Genomic DNA, 18,983 nt, shown 5'->3' with positions numbered 1-18,983 from the left:
AGTTTGTTGACCTCTGGATCCTATAAAGGCACCCTTTGGCTCTCCTGCCCCCCCCATGTCCCAAATAAGAGTTGAAGGCACGCCTTAAGTCTCAGTTCTCCTTTCCTGCGAAAAACCACAAAACCGCCTACCCAAATCGCCAGCGACCCAGTTCCTCAATCATGGTTCCGCCTTTCAGTCTTCGGACGGCCCCTGCGGCAATTTATTATTATTTTTAAATGCTTTTTGTTCTCGTTTTTAAATTACTTTCAACCCTTCTCTTTTGCAAAGAGGTAGCGGTGGGGAAATAAAATAATAATCCAATATTTCTGCCTGATCTCATGTCTTTTTAATATTTTTTTCCCTTTTGAAGTACCGTACAAAACTCTTTTTTTTTTAAATCTTACAGTAACAAATCCTGACACAAATACTGGAGGTTACAAGGATTGAAGTACGTAAACTATTTTTCTTTTTTTCCCCTTTTTTTTTTAAACAGAAAGGAACTTGGGTAAAAATGATGGCTGGGATGAAGAAGGGGGGGGCTGGAATCGCAAGGCGGTGGGTGTTATTGCATATATATCTAGAACATGAAGGAACGGGGATATTTGGCTCCGGGGGGATGGGGGGGCGTCCCACGGAGCTGAGCCCATTCAGCCTTCCATCATCATCACAACACAGCTCCCATAAAAGCCAGAGACAACTCCTCACTCTGCACTCAAAATACATGGCTTAGAAAGTGGGATTATTTCGATCCGGGCCCGCTTTGCAAAAGAGGGGAGGTCTTGCACACATACACACACACCCCTCCCGGCTGTGGGGGAATCTGACAAGATCTGGGGGGGGAAAGTAACTTTGCCAAACTTGGGGTCCCAGACGAGGCCTCTCCATTAAGAAGACAAAGGAAAAAAAACTGCACACAGAACAGATCCCGGCCCTGGGGCGGCATGGCTACGGGGCAGCTTCCGGGGACATCCAACGGCTCCACAACTTGGGCACGGCGTTGGGGAGGGAAGCCGGGGGGCGGGGGCAGCCCGTTGGCTAAAAATATTTGGTCCGTTCCCCCCCCTTCCTCCTCTCCTTTGGGAAGGCCACCAAAGCATCTGGGGAGACGTCCACCGTGCCGGGTGCAAGAAAAGATTCAGATACAGACTTAAGAATGGGGGGAGCAGAGGAATTTGTGAATCAGCCGGCTTTGGTCCGAGGGGGATGCGAGACCTTTAAGGAGAGCGAGCAGGAAAAAGAGGAGGGCCTGGCCCCGATGACCGTCTCCACCCCGCAACAGTTGGGGGTCTCATTTCTCCATCTGCCCCAACATGGGATCAAACCCACCCAAGGGGCTGTACCCCCCCCCCCAGATCCTGGGATAAAGAGCCCTGGGGAGAGACTGGAAAGAGGCAGAGCAGCCATGAAGGGACACAGAGCAGGAAATGCGTCCCCCCCACTAATCACTCTTCCCCACCCCATAGCTGCCCCCGGGGGAGGTAAAGTGCTCACACGGTTGGGCCAAGAGCCAGCTATGGAGGCTGGCCAAAAGGGTTCGGGCAACATGGGTGTGTTCAGGGACAAAACCCGCAGCGCACAGGAGGGGGCGATACCCCCCCCCAACAATATCCCTTGCCTGATGGCACAGGTGGGGTGGGGAGAAGAGCCTCTGGCCAAGGGAAGACCGGCCAGCGGGGGATGCCCTGGAATCGGGGGGGTGAATTCCTCACCAAATATGATCCCAGGGAGAAAGCAGTCTGGAAAAGCTCCCGGTTTCGGAGTGGGGAGAGGGTTTCCCCCCCCCCCCGTGTGCACACTGTAGGGGAAAATGTCCCAAGAACCGTACCAGCACATAAGAGGGGGAAAATGGTACCTGTGGGGCCGGAAGGGGAGGAGGTGGTGGGCCACGGAGAGGGAAAGGTTGGGAGAGAGTTCAGATCCCGCAAACCTGTCGTTCCACCCCTCTCCCCCAATCCTATACGGCAGCTGAGGGGGCCTGGGGGGGAAGTGGGGGGGCAAACGGCGGCGCGAGCGGGGGCAGATTCCCGTCCTTCATCTCGGCGGAGGCTGCGAGAGGATGGGGTGAGCCAGGGTGACGTTGAGCGAGTCGTTGTGTTGCACCAGGGAGGTGTGCTTGTAGTGCAGGACCAGCTCCTTCAAGGAGGCATAGAGGTTGTAGGGCTCGGCGAAGCCGTAGCCGGTCACCGTCTTGTAGATGACGCAGTGCTTGGTGTCGCCGTCCACCCTGCGAGGGAGGCACAGAGGGAGAGAGGAAGAAGATGAAGGTCCAGGCATCCCAAGGGGAAAATGGGAGGTGGGTAGGTGGGTGGGGGCTGCCAAGGCAGCAGCTGTCCCAGGAAGAGACAGAGAAAAACGGGGAACACCACTTTGAGAGGGGGTGCTATAACCCCGCACAATTCCCTCGGCTGGGGAATCCTGGACCTCGTAGTCCTCCAAATGGCCAACAACAAACTCTGAAAGAGACCTGTAATCAAACAGAGGTGTTGGCTTTTAAAAGAGAGCAGCTGCCCCCCTCCCCGAATCGAGAGGACAGAGGAGGCACCAGAGGTGGACATTGCTAAATAAGGCAAGAATTTTGGTCTTTTTTCCAAAGTACATTAGGAGTCCTGTATTCATGGTGGATCCGTTCCAAAGTGCTCCACAGAGGCTGAAAAACGTGGATAATCATGAACACTATTTTAATAGCAAACGCTCTAAAGAGCACGGTCTCTGGCTCTCTCTCGTGGCCAATTCTCTTGACTTGGATGATTTAAAACTTATATTTCTAGGACTTTTCTTTTAATATTTTCCAGACCATGGATAAGTGGATCAGCGGATACCGATCCCTTTGGATACGGGGAACCACACCGTTAAATTAACACAGGACTTTTTAAAAAACTGGTTTGTGTATCTGTGGGAGACTTACACCACAGAGCAGGCGTAGCAACCCCTCTGGCTGCTCTCCCGGATGAGAAAGGTCCCGTTGCGCTTGCCGGTCAGCATCTCCTCCGCCTGGATGCGGTTGATGTTCCCCACGTACCACGTCCGCTCCTCATGATGGGGAAGCTCCTCCTCGTCTTCCATCATGGAGTACTGGCTGCAAGGCAGGAGAACAAGGGGGATGTCAACCCTCGCCTCTCGCCCAGGCGGTCCCCTGCAACAGGAGATGACCCCAAACCTGGAGGGCTGGGAGGGACCCGGAAGGTCATCTAGTCCAACCCCAACCTCCTCACGCGCTGCTTACTCTTCCGTCTCGTTCTTGATCCCGAGCCACTCATTGATCTTCTTCTGGCGAGTGCCTTTCTGCGTCAGCCACCTGGCAGGGAGGGGGGAGAGCAAGAGAGCAGCGTGAGCCTCCCTGCCTTTCTAGACAGGGTATAGACATAGATAGAAGCAAATTAAGGATACAGGAGGACTGTTTTATCCGCTGGATTAGTTATCCACGGATACACATAGACGGTGACCTGTCTTGACCAACGTCTCTGATATCATGTGGTTTTATCTAAAAGTGTTTTAATCTTCCTGGTCGTCAGCCACCATAAACTATTATTATAAAATTAAAGATATTAAAAAGAAAAATCCCCAACACATATACAAAATAAGGAAAGTGACCAGTACTGGCCACAAGAGGGAGCCAGAGACCCTGTCACACATAGCATTTGCTATTGAAATAAGTGTTTGCGATTATCCACATTTTCTGGCATCCGTGGGTGGGAGGGCTTGGAACCGACCCCCCACTTCATGGACACCACAGTCCTTCTATACATATAAATTAATTAAAGATTTATGGCTCAGCTTAAAAGATGTCAACCCGTTTGTACAAAGTACGGCTTGGAAAAGCCGGTTTCGGGACTCCTGGCCCTGGCTTCTAAAGTAGAGACGAAGAGGAAACCTGGAGAACAAATTACAGGAGTTCTTGTTTGGAATGGATTTAATTTTGTTTCTAGTCCAAATCAAGCAGAGGGGTGGCAGAGGCTGCACTGCACAGAACGACCACCGGAGGGCAGGCTTGCCCTTCTTCTCGGATAAGAAGTTGGGAAGCCCCTGATCCGGGGTGGGGGCTTTAGGGGTTTGTGTGAGTTTTTTTTCCCCTGGGGGGAGGCACCGGTGTTGGGACGCACTTACACCAGGTACTGGTCTCGGAGTTTCCGCAGCTGCAACAGGTCGGGTTTCAGGCTGTTCATGCGCTTGTCGATCTCCCGGTTCTCGGCCGCCTGCTGCTTGAGGTCCTGCTCCAGTTTCGTCTTGCTGTCGTGGATCTCCGTAATGCGGGACTTCAGCTTCTCCGAGTTCATCAGGATCCTGGGGTTTCCAGGGGAGGAGGAAGGGTTCAAAGATCGGGGGGTGGCCCTGTGCCCAAGGGTGCCCTTGCTGGGGTCCCGGGCACCCCTCCCAGCCTCCCCCCACGGCTCGCCCCCACGACTCACCGCTGTAGCTCCTTTTCGTTCCCTTCCCGACGGAAGCGCTCCAGGTACTCCCGGCTGCACTTCTCCTGCGTCTGGCATTGCTCCTCGAAGATCTTGATGGTCTCGTTGAAGGCCTCGATGGCCGTCCGCTTCATCTGCAGCTCCTGACCCCCGTGGCGGGGGTGGGGTGGGGGGAGAGAGAGAGAGAGAGAGAGAGAGAGAAAGATCACTCCTTGACGGAAACTGTGCCAAATACCCCGAGAGAAAAACCACGGCTACCTTCTGGGGATTCCTCTCTCTGCTTTTTCCCTGCCCCTGAGAGTCTCGTCTTCCAGAGATGGTTCCTTCCTAAGGTCACCGTGAGCTGGAAGGTGACCAGATTGGCTGGACCCAAGCAAAATGAAAGAAGAGATAGTGCTGGAAGAGGAGACCCTCGCGGCGGGGAAAAGCAAGGCCCGTTTGGGAGGGCCATCACTCGTTGGGCGGCCGTCCGTCGGAGGTGACTCAAGTGCCCATCACCCCAAGGTTCAGATATTGGGGGGTTGAAAACAAGGTAGATGTCGGCATTTTCCTCCCCAGTCCTAAAACTCTGCCCACAAGGACAACTCTGACAGCACTGCTTCATGTTTTCTCAGGAGACTCTGACCCCAGGGCGATACCCCCTCAGACCATGGGGGGGGTGTGCACTGCTGCAGGCACCAGCCACTGTTACCTGTGAGGTGCGCGTGTACTCCTCATAGAGGAGATCGTACTCGCGGCTCTTGTCCTGGTACTGCTGGTGGTAGACTTGGAGCTGCTCCCCCACGGCCTCCACGCTGTCTTCTTTCACAACTTGGTCCTGCCAGAGAAGGAGGAAGGCCAATGGATCAGTGAGAGGCCCGGCACCACCGCCGACAACCCCCTCGCGGGGTGGGATATCGAGGGAGGGAGTAACCGCCCCCCCCCAAGGAGAAAAACCATGCCCAGCAGGGTGGAAACCTGCAGAGTGCTCTCCAGGGCTGGCCCCTCTGGCCGCCAGAGACCAAGCAGTCAAGCCAGCCGGCCGGGTCGGGCTCAGAGAAGCCGGTCGGATCCCCACCTCCCGATTTCCCCAGACGCCCAAAGGCCAGACGGGAAGGCAACGGTGGCCTCTCGTGGGCAACAAAACCTAGAACGCATTCGTTCCATGGGATTCGTTACCCTCATAATGTTTTTCTCCTTGAATGTTCGGGTCTATGGCCGTATAATAATAAAACTCAAACTCTCGTTATCCTGATCTGCGAGAACCTTCACAACAAAAGTTAAATTTTACAGCAAACGATGCGATTTGACTGTTGCTCATGACTTTGGTGACGTTAGTGCCTCCTTGCTGTCAAGGACTTAATTTTTAGACAAGCTTCCTGCTGTCTCGTTAAGTGTCGGTCTTTGACTCCGTCCAAGTCCTGTTGTTTTGGCCTTTTGAGCCAGGATTGAGAGAAGGATAATGAGGGCGAAGGATGATCAGAGCACTCAATTACATTTCTGACTCCTGCTCATGCATTTCTAGTTCAGGTAGGGACCTGGAAGTTACTTCCCCCCACTAGTTATGCAGGTAGCCGTAGCTCAATATATATTGTATTTTCCATGTATAAGACTATACTTTTGTCTAAAATCTTTAGAATAAAAATTGAGGGTCATCTTATACACGGAATTAAGCTGAGGAGAGAACAAAAACAAGTGGAGGGGAAAGCAGGGATCAAAGCGATCCTGCAGTGCTTTGATCCCTTTTCCCCTACACTTGCTAAGCCCCACATAGATTTCTTAATTTTGGGTTAGAAAAGTGGGAGGCGTCTTATAGGTGGGAGGCGTCTTATACACAGAAAAATATGGTATGTATATAGATATAGATATACTTCTGAACTCAGAACAGGCCCCCAAAAAGGATCCATTTAGACCAGTAAGCTCTCTCGAGGTGAGGGAAGGAAGGAGAAGAGAAACCTCTGAGAAATGCACAAGGGAAGGGCAACCCTCCTCGTATTGTCTCTCATCACTGGTACCCAAAGGTAGACTGCCCCTATCTATGTGGCTCTGTTTACCTGCACTAACTTATCGTGATCGTTCCTCCGGCCGTTTCCCCCTCACCTGCTGGTACTTGGAGATGGGGTAGAGCAGCCGGGTGTCCAGCTTGGCGTTGTACTGGGCGAGGGACTCGTGCCGATAGTGGTTGATCAGCTCCACCACCGAGTTGAAGGTCAGGGGCTCCGAAAAGCCGTATTTGCCATCCCGGTGGAAGATCTTGATCAGCTTGTTATTCCCACCTTTCCTGTGAGAGGAGAGAAACAAGGGCTGATGAATAACTTCCTCCTCTCTTTTTCCTGACGGGTTGGCTATAGCAAATGGATTTCCACCAGCTGCTCCCTGTTAAAAAGGGCTGGTTGTGAATTTCTTCCTCGTGTTCTTTCTCTCTCTCTTGGTCTCCCAGTACTAGCCCCAAACACGGTAGGGCTGCACTATCCATGGGGCATCGTTTCCAAGCCCCCGCCCTCTTTCAGAGCTTTCTCCTGCTGCTGCCCCCTTCCCAGGGCTGCCCCCCCAACCAGGCAGGGATGAGCCCCACTCTCCTCACCTGAGTGTTAGGGTGTACTCCCCCTGGATCTTGCTGGATGCGTCTCTCACCAGGAAAGTGCCGTCGGGCGTGTCCCGGAGCTTCTCGTTCACCTCCTCCCTGACGGAAGCGGAAAAAGAGTAGATCGGGTCCCTTGCCCAAAAAGACACAGCGAATGTTGTTCCGTCCGGGCATCCCTGAGACCCTGATGGGGCTCCCCAGAGGACGAGGTTACAGGCGGTCAGATTTTGCGACTGTTGGCCTTGAATGGCCGGCTTGAAGTTCCACGTGCTACCTACCGGTCAGGGGGCCAAGCTGACCCTTCTTGGCCGGGACGTCCTGGACCTGGAAATCTCCCCCCCCCCGCAGATCTTAAAAGCTTGGGCAGGCATGCGTGGGAGGATGCAGCCTTTCAGATATTTACTTTAAATATTTTTACTCCGCCTATCTTCTTTAACGGACCCAAATCGCTTAAGAACGCTTAAAAGCTATAATCAGTAAGGGTGCCAAACTTTAAACGAGAATTAATTAAACTAGAATTAAATTAAAAACAGAAGCCAATCAAAAAAATACATTTTTATCCTGCTTTTATACCACCACTCTGAGCAGGGCCGATGCCTAGACCCGGGGGGGGGGGAATCTTGACTTCCCGACAGAAGTCCCTCTCGGCTGCCGGTTCTAGGCTGGGCGGATTGGTTCTAGGTGGGCCAACAAAGAGTAACTTTGCCAAGTTTGGCCGAGGTCTGCTTTTGCCCAGTGGGAGGCGATACTGGTCGGCCTGAGAGCGACAGGGAAGAAGGAAAACCCTCCCGCCTCTGATGCGAAAGATGTACAAATCTGGGTCTCCGGATTTCGCGATTTCGACAAAACGGCCAATTTAAGAGGATGCCCGAAGCTGTTTCCAAGAGGAGAGAACTGACCGCAGTGATTAGGAGACTACCACTGGGTATCTCCCTGCTGGATCTTCCCCCATAAACTGAGTTACCTGGAGATATCGCCCCAATACCACTCGGCGTCCTGGAGAAGGCCGCCATTCCCACAGGCTAGGGTGGCGGCCGTGGGCTTCGGCTTGGGGGGTTTCGGGGGCAGAGCTGCAAGAGAAGAGGCAGAGATTCAACCCGCCTGTTGTTTCTTAAACACCCACCTCCTGCCCCGAATCAGGCCCGAATTCTGCTGACCGCCACCTCTGGGTCTGAAGCCTGGACCCCTGCCTTTGCACCAAAGGGAAGCCAAGTGTTCCACATATCCGCGTGTTCCGGCATCCGAAGGGGGGGGAGCTTGGAATCGATCCCTCACGGATCCCATGGTCCTCCTAATAACCCGTTCTCTCCCCCAGTTCCTGCCCCCACTCGGGTGTGGAAAACCCAGGCGCCTACCTGGAGGGGGTGCATCCGGCTGAAAACTCTTGGCTTGGAGAAGGGTCTCCAGGAAGAAGGCAGAGACGTCCAGCGTTGGTTCAGCGCTGCAGAGAGAATTGCACCAGCATTAACGCACCCTGTCGGCAGGCAGGCAGCTGAGCCCACTCAGCAACCCAGACCCAAGAAAGCACCTCGTGTAGGGAAATAAGCAGCAAAATCCCACAGTAAGAAATACAGTAGGAACCCCCAACCTGTCTGCAGGATCAGCATCCACTGATTCACTTATCCGCTGTGCGAAAATCCTTAAGCTTTTGCAAACTAAAAGCTATGGCTTCTTTTGCTGAGTCAATCCATCTCCCGTTCACTGTTCCTCTTTCCCTGCCCTAAGCTTGGGGGGTTGGGCTTGATGGCCTTACAGGGCCCTTCCAGCTTCACGATTCTGTGATCCTCTTGGTCAGAATAACTGGTGGATGACGGGAAAAACAAAACGCCTCCAACCTCTGGTTCGAATGGCACGCTCGGCACCTCGTCGGACGGCTTTCTCGCTTCTCCACTTTCCTTGGCATTGTTCCCCGGGAGGGGGGAGTCGAGGCTCACGTACCTGGCAGCGGCCGGTGGCCGGAAAAGGAGGGGCCCGAAGATCTCGCCCAGGGCTCTCGCATCCAGCCCATTGCTCTCGGCTTGCTCGGCCACTTTGGCCAAGTGGCGTAAGAGGAACTGCAGGGTGAGGAGGTGGGCGAGGGGGACGGCCGGCAGCTCCAGGACCGACAGCAGCTGCTTCTGGCAAATGTCAGGCTGGGGGGCTTCTGCGGAGAGGGCCAGAGGTCGGAAAGGCCCCAAAATAAAATAACAGGGCTTTGCCCCCTCCCGCCTCCTCCGACCCCTGGCCTGGCCAGCGCGGTGCACTCACCGTGGAGCACCCGAAGGATGTCGCTGTGCACACTGGCAGGTACCACCGGGGTGGGTAAGTCCTGGAGGTAGCGCTTGAGGGCTTCGCCAAGAGAGACAACGTCCAGGGCCTCGAGGTCACCGGGGGCAGCCCCGTCTGCAAGCAGAAAAGAGGGGGGGGGGGGGTTGGCATCAGCAAGGGCGAGCCGGCGGGCCCCTCCCGGTCCAGCCACCATCTCCCCGACAGCACCGGCCAGTTGGAAAAGCCAGAGGCCATGCCTTCTGGACAGGGTTCCCGGGGTCAGAACCTGCTCCTGGAGGCCTAAAATGTGGCTGTTCGTGGCCTTTGTTACGACGCATCCTGTGGGTTACCAAACGCCGAGCCGTGGCCAGGCCCCCCGGCAAGAGCGAAAGACCCCTCTCGCTCCCTGGTCCCCATTCCAGCGAAGCTGAGCTTCGGCCGATGTGGGATACGCTTTGGCTTCTGGATCACAACTCCCAGCATCCGCAACCAATCTGGCCAGAGGGCTACAGAGGTTCCTCGGGGACTCCCGACCTGCCCCCCCCCGTCCCGTCCCTCCCAGAGGAACCGCCACTTACCGGCTCTCAGCGCTGGCCTCAGCTCCGCGCCCGGCGTCCTGTAGAGCATCTTGCTGTCCAGCCCTGCGGAGGAAAAGCACCCCCCCCCCGCGGACGGTTGGATGAGCTGCCCGAGAGCGACAGGAGACTCTTGGGGAGGGGGGGCTGCCCTGGGCTCCGGGGGGCGTGTGTCTCCTAGCGTGGCACATGGGACTTGGAACCAGAGGCGTACATTTTACCCCATCAAAGTAAGAACTTCACAGCTCAGGGACAGAGAGCTCCCCCCAACGCCACCCCCGGAAAGCGGTGGGAGGGATGTCTATAAAGAAAGGGGTGTCCCCCCCCACCTTTAAGTGGCCATCGTGGCTCAGGGACTGGCTTGTCTTAATGATACTACACAAGCCCTCCGGCCACCGCCGCTCACCTTTCTTCTCAACCGCGTCCACCAGCTGGCAGACTAAAGGTGGGGCCACCTCTGGGGGCCCAAACTGCTCGGCAAGTTCCGGGAGGGCGAAGCCTGGAAAAACCGGGGAGAGGAGGCGGGTTTTGGGTCTTGCAACCCGACTGATCTCAGAAGGACTCGCCGACTTGCCCACCCCAAGCATCTGGCCCGGCTATGCCCAAAGCAAAGCTGGGGGGGGGGGTTCTCGCTGCCCCACAGCGACAGCCGAAATCCACAGGAAAAGGCCAGCAGCGTCTTAGTCCAGCTGTGTCCCTCCCCCATGCCGGGATCCCCATGCATCCCGAAAAACCCAAACTTGGACATTTGCAACCGAGACAGAGAAGGGGAGCCGGCTTTCCGAGAAACTCCCAAGCGCGGAAACAGCCCAACAACAGGAACGATAAGAAAAACCCTAGAAAGGCATGTTTTTAAAGGCGATGTTGCCAGAACCAGCCACCAGAGGGAGCCAGAGGCCATGCTACCGATAGCGTTTGCTATCATCCACGTTTTTCAGCATCCGCGGGGGGCTTGTGACCGATTCCCCTGCGGATATGGGGTTGAGGTTACAAAGAAAAGCCGGGGAGCTGGTCGGAGAAAGTGCAACAAATCTTGGCCGCCACCCGCCTCCCTCCCGGGCGGCACCCTGCCGCGTCGGCCACTAGGGGAGACCCCTCTGCCTTACCTTGCTCCTCATGCAGATGGGGCAGGCCCGATCCGGGGGCAGCTGGCAGAGGTCGGGGCATTCTCGGCCGGTGGGAGGGCAGGGCGATCTTCACAGGCCCCACGTACTCCACGTAGGTGCCAGGGAAGTCCCCCTTCTGCTTGGTGCGCTCATTGACCCCCAAAATCCAGCCAATCTGGTTCGGCACCTGCTCGTCGCCGTCTTTAAAACCCAGAGCCTGGAGGGCCCCCTTGCTCACGACCAGGAGGTCTCCCGGGAGCAAGTCAATGTCCTCCTCGCGCTCCTTCCGGTAGGGGTAGAGGGCTCGGTACTGGAACCCCTCGGTGCTCCCCATGGCGCCCCTCCGGGGAGACCGGGAGGGGCCGCCGCGGCTGGAGGAGGGACACGGAGCAGTGAGCCTTCCTTCTGCCCTCTCACGGGGCCTGCATGGAGGGGCTGCAGCGGCCGAGCCGGGCCCCCTAAGTCGAGGTCCACTCCCGCAATTTGAACCCCCGGTTCAGCCAGATGATGGAACAGAGGGAGAACGTGAGGAGCATCATCCGGCGCGAGTAGGGCAGTGACGACGGACCGGTGGTGGCCTCAGGACCCCCAAGATGCTCCCTGATGGGCAGGACGGGATCCTGGGGAGGGGAAGAGAGAGGGTTCCTATCATCCACGAAAGGGGGCTCCGTCGTGCCGACCCCTTTGCTCCCGTGGAAGCGTCTCCTTCAGAAGCACCTGCTTTCCCCGCCCAAAAAGCCCCGGGCCCCTCTCCTCAATACGATCCCAGTGTTGAGCCTCCCGCTGCCAGGGCAGTCAGCTGCAGAATGACTCTGGCTGCAATGAGCACGCTGGGTGTAAGCCCAGAAGCAAAAGGGCTGCCGTTTTCAACCCCACTCCTCTCTGGGCATTCAGCAAGACACACAGCAACGCTTTCCTGTTCCTCAAAAGCTTGAACCCTCAGATCGCTCTCCCCCCCAGGGACTGGTGCCCCATCTGCGGGGGCCGCCACGGAAGAGGCCCCACCGTGGGGGGGCAGACCTTCGCCCCCCCCCCCAAAGCCAAGCCAAGGAAGCCTGGCCAACCACCCCCAAAGCCACCGATTGCCCGAATCGTTGTGAAGTTCGTCCGGGGCCCAAATGGGGAGGATGGGAATTGGAACCCTTTCAGGGACGCAAAGGGAGAGGCAGGGGGCTGAGGGAGCAACTTTGGCTCCCCATGGAAGACAGGCGTGCGTCTCCCTCCCGCGCCGGATCCTGCTCCTCCTCAGCTCCCCCTGACGTGAGGAATTTCGGCAGCTGCTCCAGCTAAACGCAGGCCGTGCTCCCCTGCCAAGCGGGCCGAGCTTTACGACAGATGGGCTTCTTCGTCTGGGCAGGATTTGTGCTGGAGAGCAAGCGAGAGGGAGGGACGGAGGGAGGGAGGGAGGGAGCGCCAGGTGCCGCTGGAGAGACAAAGCAGGCACAGTTCTCTCTGCCCCAGAAGGATTCGCACTCGACCTGGAGTGGGGGTCTTAATTATTTCTTTCAGAGGTGCAAGAGGTTGATCCCCAAATGGGCTTTCAAGGAGGATCGGGCCCTCCCCTGGGGGAAATCTCCGGAGGCTCGCTTGTGTCTATATTGCAAAGCCCAGTTGTGAAAGGGGGGGGGGTGAAGGACGGGGATCAAGGAAATAGCCTGGTGGCCTATGAGGAAGAGCGACATTCGAACCTGGAGCTTAGCAAATAGCCTAGCGGAAGCGTCTGGAAGGGTTTTGGGAAGGGTTATGGGGGAGGCGGGAACCCACCAGCCCTGGGTTCGAGAGGAATGGGGAGAGAGATGGATAAAGGATGGTTATGGAGACGAAAAAAGAAGGGGGGAGGAGGGGAGGGGTCTGGAACCCCCCCCCAAGGCCACGATCCTGATGGGGCCACAGAGCCCCCAAGGACACCCCTGAGAAGGGGAACTGGAAAAGGGCAAGGGGGCACGCAAGCATGCGCAGAGTATTTCCGGTGCCAGAAGGAAAGAGGTGTGCCCACGCTGGCCACTGGGCTTCCGGGAAGCCCCCCCCCAGCTAGTCCTCTGGGACCCCAAGGAAGGGCTCTGGGGGGGGGCTTGGAAGGGGAAAAGCAGGGAAAACATATTGGAATATATATTTTTTTAAAAAATCAGTTAATAAGCCTCATTCCTTCTGCTTGAATTTTGTTGGGGGGGAAGGGAGGGAGGAAGGAGTTTCGAGGAGATTTGGGGGAGGGGTCCTCCACACCCCCCTGATTTCGCCGAAGAGGGAGCCAAGCCCCTCTCTCTGCTAAGGCAGCTGGAAAGGAAAAAAGGGCTCTTGCCCCCCCCCCCCAACTTAGTCTCCTTTTGTGACCATCCTTCCCCCCCCCCCCCGATCCTGGGTTCAAGGATCTGCCCCACATTTCTGGGGTCCTTCCACCCAGATAGGGAAAAGAGAGAGCCAAGGGGTGGGTGGGAGGGGGAGGGGGACCCCAAAAGCAACCGACCCCCCCTCCCTCCCACCTCCTGGCTTATTTTCAAGCTGGGGGGGGCTTTGGGGGAGGCAGGGCGGGGTGAAAACCTTTCAAATCAGATTAAAGGAAGCTGCTACAAAATGTAGAACAAAATTGCAACAACATGAAATGAAATAAAATAAAAAGACCACAAACCCAAGGCAGGAGATGGAGAAGAAGCAAAGGAGGGTGGGGGGGAGGAACAAAGAAAACGTCCCATTTTTTCCTAAATTAATATTTTTTGGCCCCAAACAAGACCCCCTCCCCCTTCCTCCCCCGCCCCAAAGATGCAAAGCACATTCCCCCCCCCCCCATTCCTCCAAATCTCTCCGGGAGCGGATCTGCCCCATCTCCCCTGCCCTGATCTTAATTTCAAATTCATTTTCCAAGGTCGGGGGGGGGGAGGGGGGGAATCCCCCGCGATTGCCGTGGAAATCAAAGTAACAATAAATCCAAAAAGTCCTTTTTCTTTGCAAACCGCCCCCCCACTCCAAAGAAGGGGGAGGCTTTTGCACGGCCCCCCCCCAGCCCCCAAAGGGTTTGCAACCCATGTCTGGGGCCGGGGGGCTTGGAAAGCCTCTGACCCCGAGGAAGGGGGCTTGCAAAGGGGGCCCGGGCGCCCGCCACCCCGCCGGGACCCCCGGCCCACCTCTCTCTGCTCGCCTGCGCCGCGCTCCTTCTCCCGAGCCTGGGAACCCAGCGGCAGCCCGGAGGAAGGCGGAAAAGCCCGAGCTCGGTCCGAGCGGCGCCGGAAAGAGCCGAGCTCGCTACCCTCCCCCGCTCTGCGCCGGCGCGGAGGCGTTCGGAGCGTCGGAAACGGCCGAGCGCTGCCGAAAGCCCTCGGGGCCGAAGAGAAGAGGCGCTTTTGTGTCACAGCGAGACATCGGGGGATCCTTTGGAAGTCAGAAAAGGGGTTTTCCCCCTGATTCCAGGCCGCTTTCTCACATCTGCCTCCCCTCCCTGTCTCATGCAATGGGGTCGCCCTCAAGTGGGGGGTGCAGGGGGCTAAACCATACCCGCCCCCCCACTGGATTGTAGACAACCAACCAAGGAGTAGGTCTTTTGTAAAGTTAATGGATCCTGATGGCCTGCTCAGGGCCAAACCGTCCCTTTATACTTTGGGTTCGTGGACAACAGTATAGGAGGGCCCCGTATCCGGGGGAATTCGGTTCCAAGCCTCCATCCCCGCAGATGCTGAAAAACGCGGGTTATAGCGAACGGTCTCCATAGCCTGGTCTCTGGCTCCCTCTAGCGGCCAGTTCTGGTATTCATGTTTTTTTTTTCTTTTCATATTTTCAGTCGTCCTCCCTTCCCCGTGTATTTTTAATATTATCGGCCTTAAAATTGCAGCCCTTAGCTGTAACTCTCCACCTTCTTGGGTTCTTGGAAAGACAAGAAGTAACGACTTATACAAACGGAACTGCGGGCACTTCCGTATCTAAAGTGGGAGGAAAATAAGGTGTCCATGGGAAACCGGAATTCTGGAGCTTTCCTGCTGCTGTGCAACTAACTCTACCTCTATTGCTCTACAGCGGAAGTGCCGGCTGACGCCGAGCAGACCCGATTAGGCACGAAAGGGACTCCGAATCCTGTACGGAAACAGCCGAACGTTCTCGAGGCGGCCGAAACGTTCAGCTACGTGCCATGACGCCATCGCAAGCTATTTTCGTGCCATTTTTTTGGTGCAGAGCTAATTAAAGTCAATTTTTTAAAAATTCTTTGAATTGTTTCGCTTTTGCAAAAGCGGGTCATGAGAAATGACTTATAAAGCAAATGAGAAAAATAGGCAAAATTTTTAGGAATAATAAATTATTGGCCATAGAGAAGAATTTACACCTATCCTTATAAGCAAGCTTGTTTTATATTTAAATTTATATATATTTGGTTTATAAATCAAAGAGAAACATACCAAATTTAACCCCGTAAGAAATTATTCCTAATTCACAGCCAACCAATTTAGAGATACTTTGATGGGCAAGCTTGTTTTAAATGCAGCACTTTAAATGATACAGGATCGGTATCCACGGACAAGTTACCCGAAATCTCAATGTTTTCATCATCCACTTTGTTGAGGGGGGTTCGCTTCTTTTCACCTACTCCCACTTGCCGTTTTTGAGGCCTATTCTTCTTGCTTAGAGTAAGATCCTTTTTTTCGGGTTGATATCCGAAAAGCACATTAAACAAATAAACCTGCGCCAACCAGCAAAGCCGGCTGCCCCCTCTGCTCTGTGGTCAAGTCGGAACAGGCTTATAAGGGCCCCCGATAGGGTTTTCAAGGTTACCAAGATATGTAAAAGGAGAGGTTTTACCAGTTCCACTATTCATTCCCCCAGGGAGTGGCTGTGGCTGAGTGGGGATTCGAACCCAGGCCTCAGAAGTTCTGGCCCAAGATTCCCCAGAACCAGACTGGGTGACCTCTTGTCAAGCGCCAGATCATTTAGAATGTCCCAGGGAGCCGCCCCTCCGCCCTGCTCCATCTCAGCCCCATCCATGGAAAACCGATCGGGTCCAAGTGGATAAGAAAGACTCTGGAACGCAGCAGTGGGTAAAAATCAGGGGGGTGGGGGTTTGCCGCCCCTGTGCTCTCAGCATTTTATTATTTTCCTTTCCAACCATCGCTCACACCCCCAGGAAAGCCTGGAGGCTGTTTCACAGTCTCAGCCAAACCGACACAACAGGATTTGAACTCGGGACACCCTCTCCTTGGCGACTCCGACCCCTTCGGAAGAAAATAAAACCGGGTGCCCCATGACCCTCGTTGGCTTTCTTTGCCACACACCCCAAAATGTGTGGCGGGCGTTTAGTGGTTATTTGGGGCGGAAGGCCATGCTCGGGACCTGGGGGGGCCCCCCGAAGGGAGACCCCCCCAAACACGGGGGCCAAAGCAGGGAGCCGCTCGTAGGAACAAAAACGCCAGAAGGGCCAGACACTTGGCACGGGGGCGGTAGACCCCTTTCCGTGCTTTTGCAACAAGGACGGGGCCCTCCCTCCACCACGAGAAGGGACCCGTGCTGGGGAAGGAACAAACCCCTGGCCCAGCCAGGGAGGCGACGGGCGAAACCGACAGCCGGGGGCTCCTTCTGTGGGAGGGCCTCCGTTTCGGGAGCACCAGCGGGGAGGGAAAGGGGCAAGCATGCAGGCAAGGATTGCACGCCTCCCTCCATGCGCTTCAGGGACACAAATGGGATCCAGACGGCCAGAAAGCTTAAGGGGTGGACCTCCCTGAGTTAGTACTTGCGATCAAGCGGTCAAACGCCACTAGGAGTCTTTTCTCCCTCTCCTGATAGGGACAAAGTGGGTGTTGGGGGGGGGGAAGAGAATCTTAAAACGTCACAGCTGGAAGGGATCCTTGAGAACATCCAGTCCATCCCCGGTCAAGGAGGCCCCAGGAGGGATTTGAACTCCCAACCGAGGGCTCTGCAGCCGGAGACCCTCAACCCCTGGGAGAAAGAAGTTTAAAAAGGAACCGACTCAACTCAGATCCTCAAGGCAGGGAAGGTTCTGGCTTAAGCCACCTTTTGGACCCGCTTCTCAGGCTTGAGGGGAGGATGGGAGCTGTAATTCAACACATCTCGAGTGTGCCAGGTTGGGAGAAAGCTTGTGCAGCAGCCGCCCCCCCAGCACAGAACACAGTGTTGGGCCTGGACGCGATAGACCCCCCAGATGGGACCCCACCTCGCTCTGAGCTCAGCCTGCTAACCCCCCCCTCCAAGGATCCCCCCCCTCTCTCTCTCCAGGAACTCAAAAACCCATCATGCTTTTACATGGCCCTTCTTAGAATTTTAGGTGTTTTTTTTAAAGCAAGCTTTAAAAGAAGAGCCATTTGATAAGATATTAGTAAAAACCAGGGTTTTAAAAGGAAACAAGACACAGGAGAATACAAGACGCAGCTTCCTTATCTCTAGAACTTGGACTTTTTTGGGGGAGGTATATACTCCCCCCCTCCTGGCAGCAAGGCCTCTCCAAAGATGCTCTTTTGCTCGGAATGGAAAGAACAGGAGACAAAGTGGGATCCCCCCCATCTTCCGGACATGGCTGGGCAAGCCGGCCAGGCGGGACCTGCGAGATGGTGCCTTTCTGGCTTGGGGGGGGGGGGAGCTCCGAAAGCACCCCCCCCCCAGGGGCCCAAGACCTTCGGCCCGGCTAGAGGAATCGTCCAGTTGCTGGATGCACTTCAAGCCCTAATCGCTCCCATGTGGAATACGAAGAGAAACCCAGTCCCTCGGGGAAGGAAGGAAAAGGAAAGAAGGAAGGAAAGAAAGAAAGGAAGGAAAGAAAGAAAGGAAGGAAGGAAGGAAGGAAGGAAGGAAGGAAGGAAGGAAGGAAGGAAGGAAGGAAGGAAGGAAGGAAGGAAGGAAGGAAGGAAGGAAGGAAGGAAGGAAGGAAGGAAGGAAGGAAGGAGAGAGAGGTAGCCAGGGAGGAAAAGGTGAGCGGAAAGCGGAACCCCTCCGGCTGCCTTTCCTGCCCCTTTGGCCTCGGGTTACTTTTCCCCCAGGAGGGGATCCTGGCACGGGTTCCCCTGGGCCTGCTCTGCCAGGGCATTGCTGCCTTCCATGGGCCCCCAAAGGCAGCCCTCCGGGTCCCCGGGCCCTTCTCCTGCTCGGGCGGAGGCCAGGCTCGGCTCCTCGGCCTGCCCGTCCTTTTCGTCCCGGCTTGTCCTGCGCTCGGCTGTCGCCCCCGGGAGGGTCGGGCCGGCCTCCCGCTGCTCCCGGCTCCCCCGGCGCTGGGAGGAGACGCTCTTGTACTCCACGGCCGTGGTGCCATCATCCTGCTCAGTGTAGACCCGGGCTTCCAGCTGGACCGGGTAGGACCCCTGGCACTCCCAGGCAGCCGTGGCCTCAGGCAGCTCCTCTCCCTGCACAGCGATGTGAGGCACTGGAGGCCGCTTGGGCTCGGCGGGGGCAGCCAGGGGGGAGCAGGGGAGCCGGTCCTCCACCCAGGAAGCTCGGTGGCCGCCGGGGCGCCAGGGGGCCGTCCGGTTCTCTGCGGGGGCCTCCTCTCCGGACACCAGCTCCGGCTCGTCGAAGCTCACCTCCTGGACCGCCTCTTGCTTCTTGAACGAGTCGCGGCGCTCAGATAAGTTCAGCCGCCGCATGACCACCAGTTCCTGGTCGGGACGGTCCCCTGGCCAGTCCCGGAGGCGGGGGGCAGCCACCTCTCCCTCCTCCCCGGAGGCTGGCATCTCCAACATCAGCTTCCGCCCGCCGCCCGCCTTCTTCTCGGCCAAGCAGGGGGGGATTTTCTCCGCCGACTGGACGCGCTTGAGGAGGGGCGAGCGGGAGCCCTCGGCGCTGCGGGGCCGGGTGGCCTGGCGCACCACAGTGGGCGGGGAGAGGGTCTTCCCCTGGAAGGGCTGGCCGCCCTTGGCGAAGGGCGGGAGAGGCGAGGGGGACCTCTGAGGTGATGGGGGCTGCGCGGCAGAGGACGAGGAAGGGGTGCAGGCCAAGGGGGAGGGCGGAATGCTGCTGGTGGACTTCCGGCGGCCCACCTTGTAGCGCTGGCTGCCGAGCTTGGGCGCCAGGCCGTGGAGAGAGCTGGGCCGGATGTGGCCCGCCGGGGAGGTGGGGGTGCTGGACGACGGAGAGGTGCTCTTAGGCGAGGTGGAGTCTGAGACAGGAAAAAAGAAAAGAAGAA

General features: G+C 56.5%; 2 protein-coding genes across 7 annotated transcripts in view; both read right to left on the bottom strand.

Moving 5' to 3' along the window:
* Window positions 1-305: 305 nt before the first annotated feature.
* PIK3R2 (phosphoinositide-3-kinase regulatory subunit 2) lies at window positions 306-14,111 on the bottom strand. The gene is made up of 16 exons (XM_020781016.3): window positions 13,999-14,111; window positions 10,880-11,499; window positions 10,180-10,272; window positions 9,777-9,839; window positions 9,199-9,333; window positions 8,890-9,094; window positions 8,307-8,392; window positions 7,916-8,021; window positions 6,952-7,050; window positions 6,468-6,648; window positions 5,080-5,205; window positions 4,389-4,531; window positions 4,087-4,263; window positions 3,206-3,277; window positions 2,888-3,058; window positions 306-2,206 (listed from the first exon to the last, which is right to left on the bottom strand). Exons 2-16 carry the CDS (start codon window positions 11,211-11,213, stop codon window positions 2,014-2,016), a joined length of 2,184 nt encoding a protein of 727 aa, XP_020636675.3. The 5' UTR covers window positions 11,214-11,499; window positions 13,999-14,111; the 3' UTR covers window positions 306-2,013.
* A 1,780-nt stretch (window positions 14,112-15,891) lies between these two features.
* MAST3 (microtubule associated serine/threonine kinase 3) overlaps window positions 15,892-18,983 on the bottom strand; it is a 91,302-nt gene continuing 88,210 nt past the window's right edge. For all 6 annotated transcript variants that reach the window (XM_072977899.2, XM_020781017.3, XM_072977901.2 and 3 more), the window contains one exon: window positions 15,892-18,956. In XM_072977899.2, the coding sequence (XP_072834000.2) occupies window positions 17,830-18,956 (1,127 nt within the window). In that variant the 3' untranslated portion in view covers window positions 15,892-17,829. The remainder of the gene's footprint in view (window positions 18,957-18,983) is intronic.

This window comes from Pogona vitticeps, chromosome 7, assembly GCF_051106095.1.
Source record: "Pogona vitticeps strain Pit_001003342236 chromosome 7, PviZW2.1, whole genome shotgun sequence".
In the NCBI taxonomy this organism is placed as follows: Eukaryota; Metazoa; Chordata; class Lepidosauria; order Squamata; family Agamidae; genus Pogona; species Pogona vitticeps.
The sequence above is the reverse complement of the archived record's forward strand: the minus strand, read 5'-3'. Positions and strand labels throughout refer to the sequence as shown.

Coding starts and splice junctions, on each gene's coding strand:
- PIK3R2 (XM_020781016.3), bottom strand. CDS start 11,213: ATGGGGAGCACCGAGGGGTTCCAGTACCGAGCCCTCTACCCCTACCGG. Junction 4,264..4,388: donor AACGAAAAGGAGCTACAGCG/GTGAGTCGTGGG, acceptor TGGAAACCCCAG/GATCCTGATGAACTCGGAGA. Junction 2,207..2,887: donor TGCTACGCCTGCTCTGTGGT/GTAAGTCTCCCA, acceptor CCTCCCTCGCAG/GGTGGACGGCGACACCAAGC.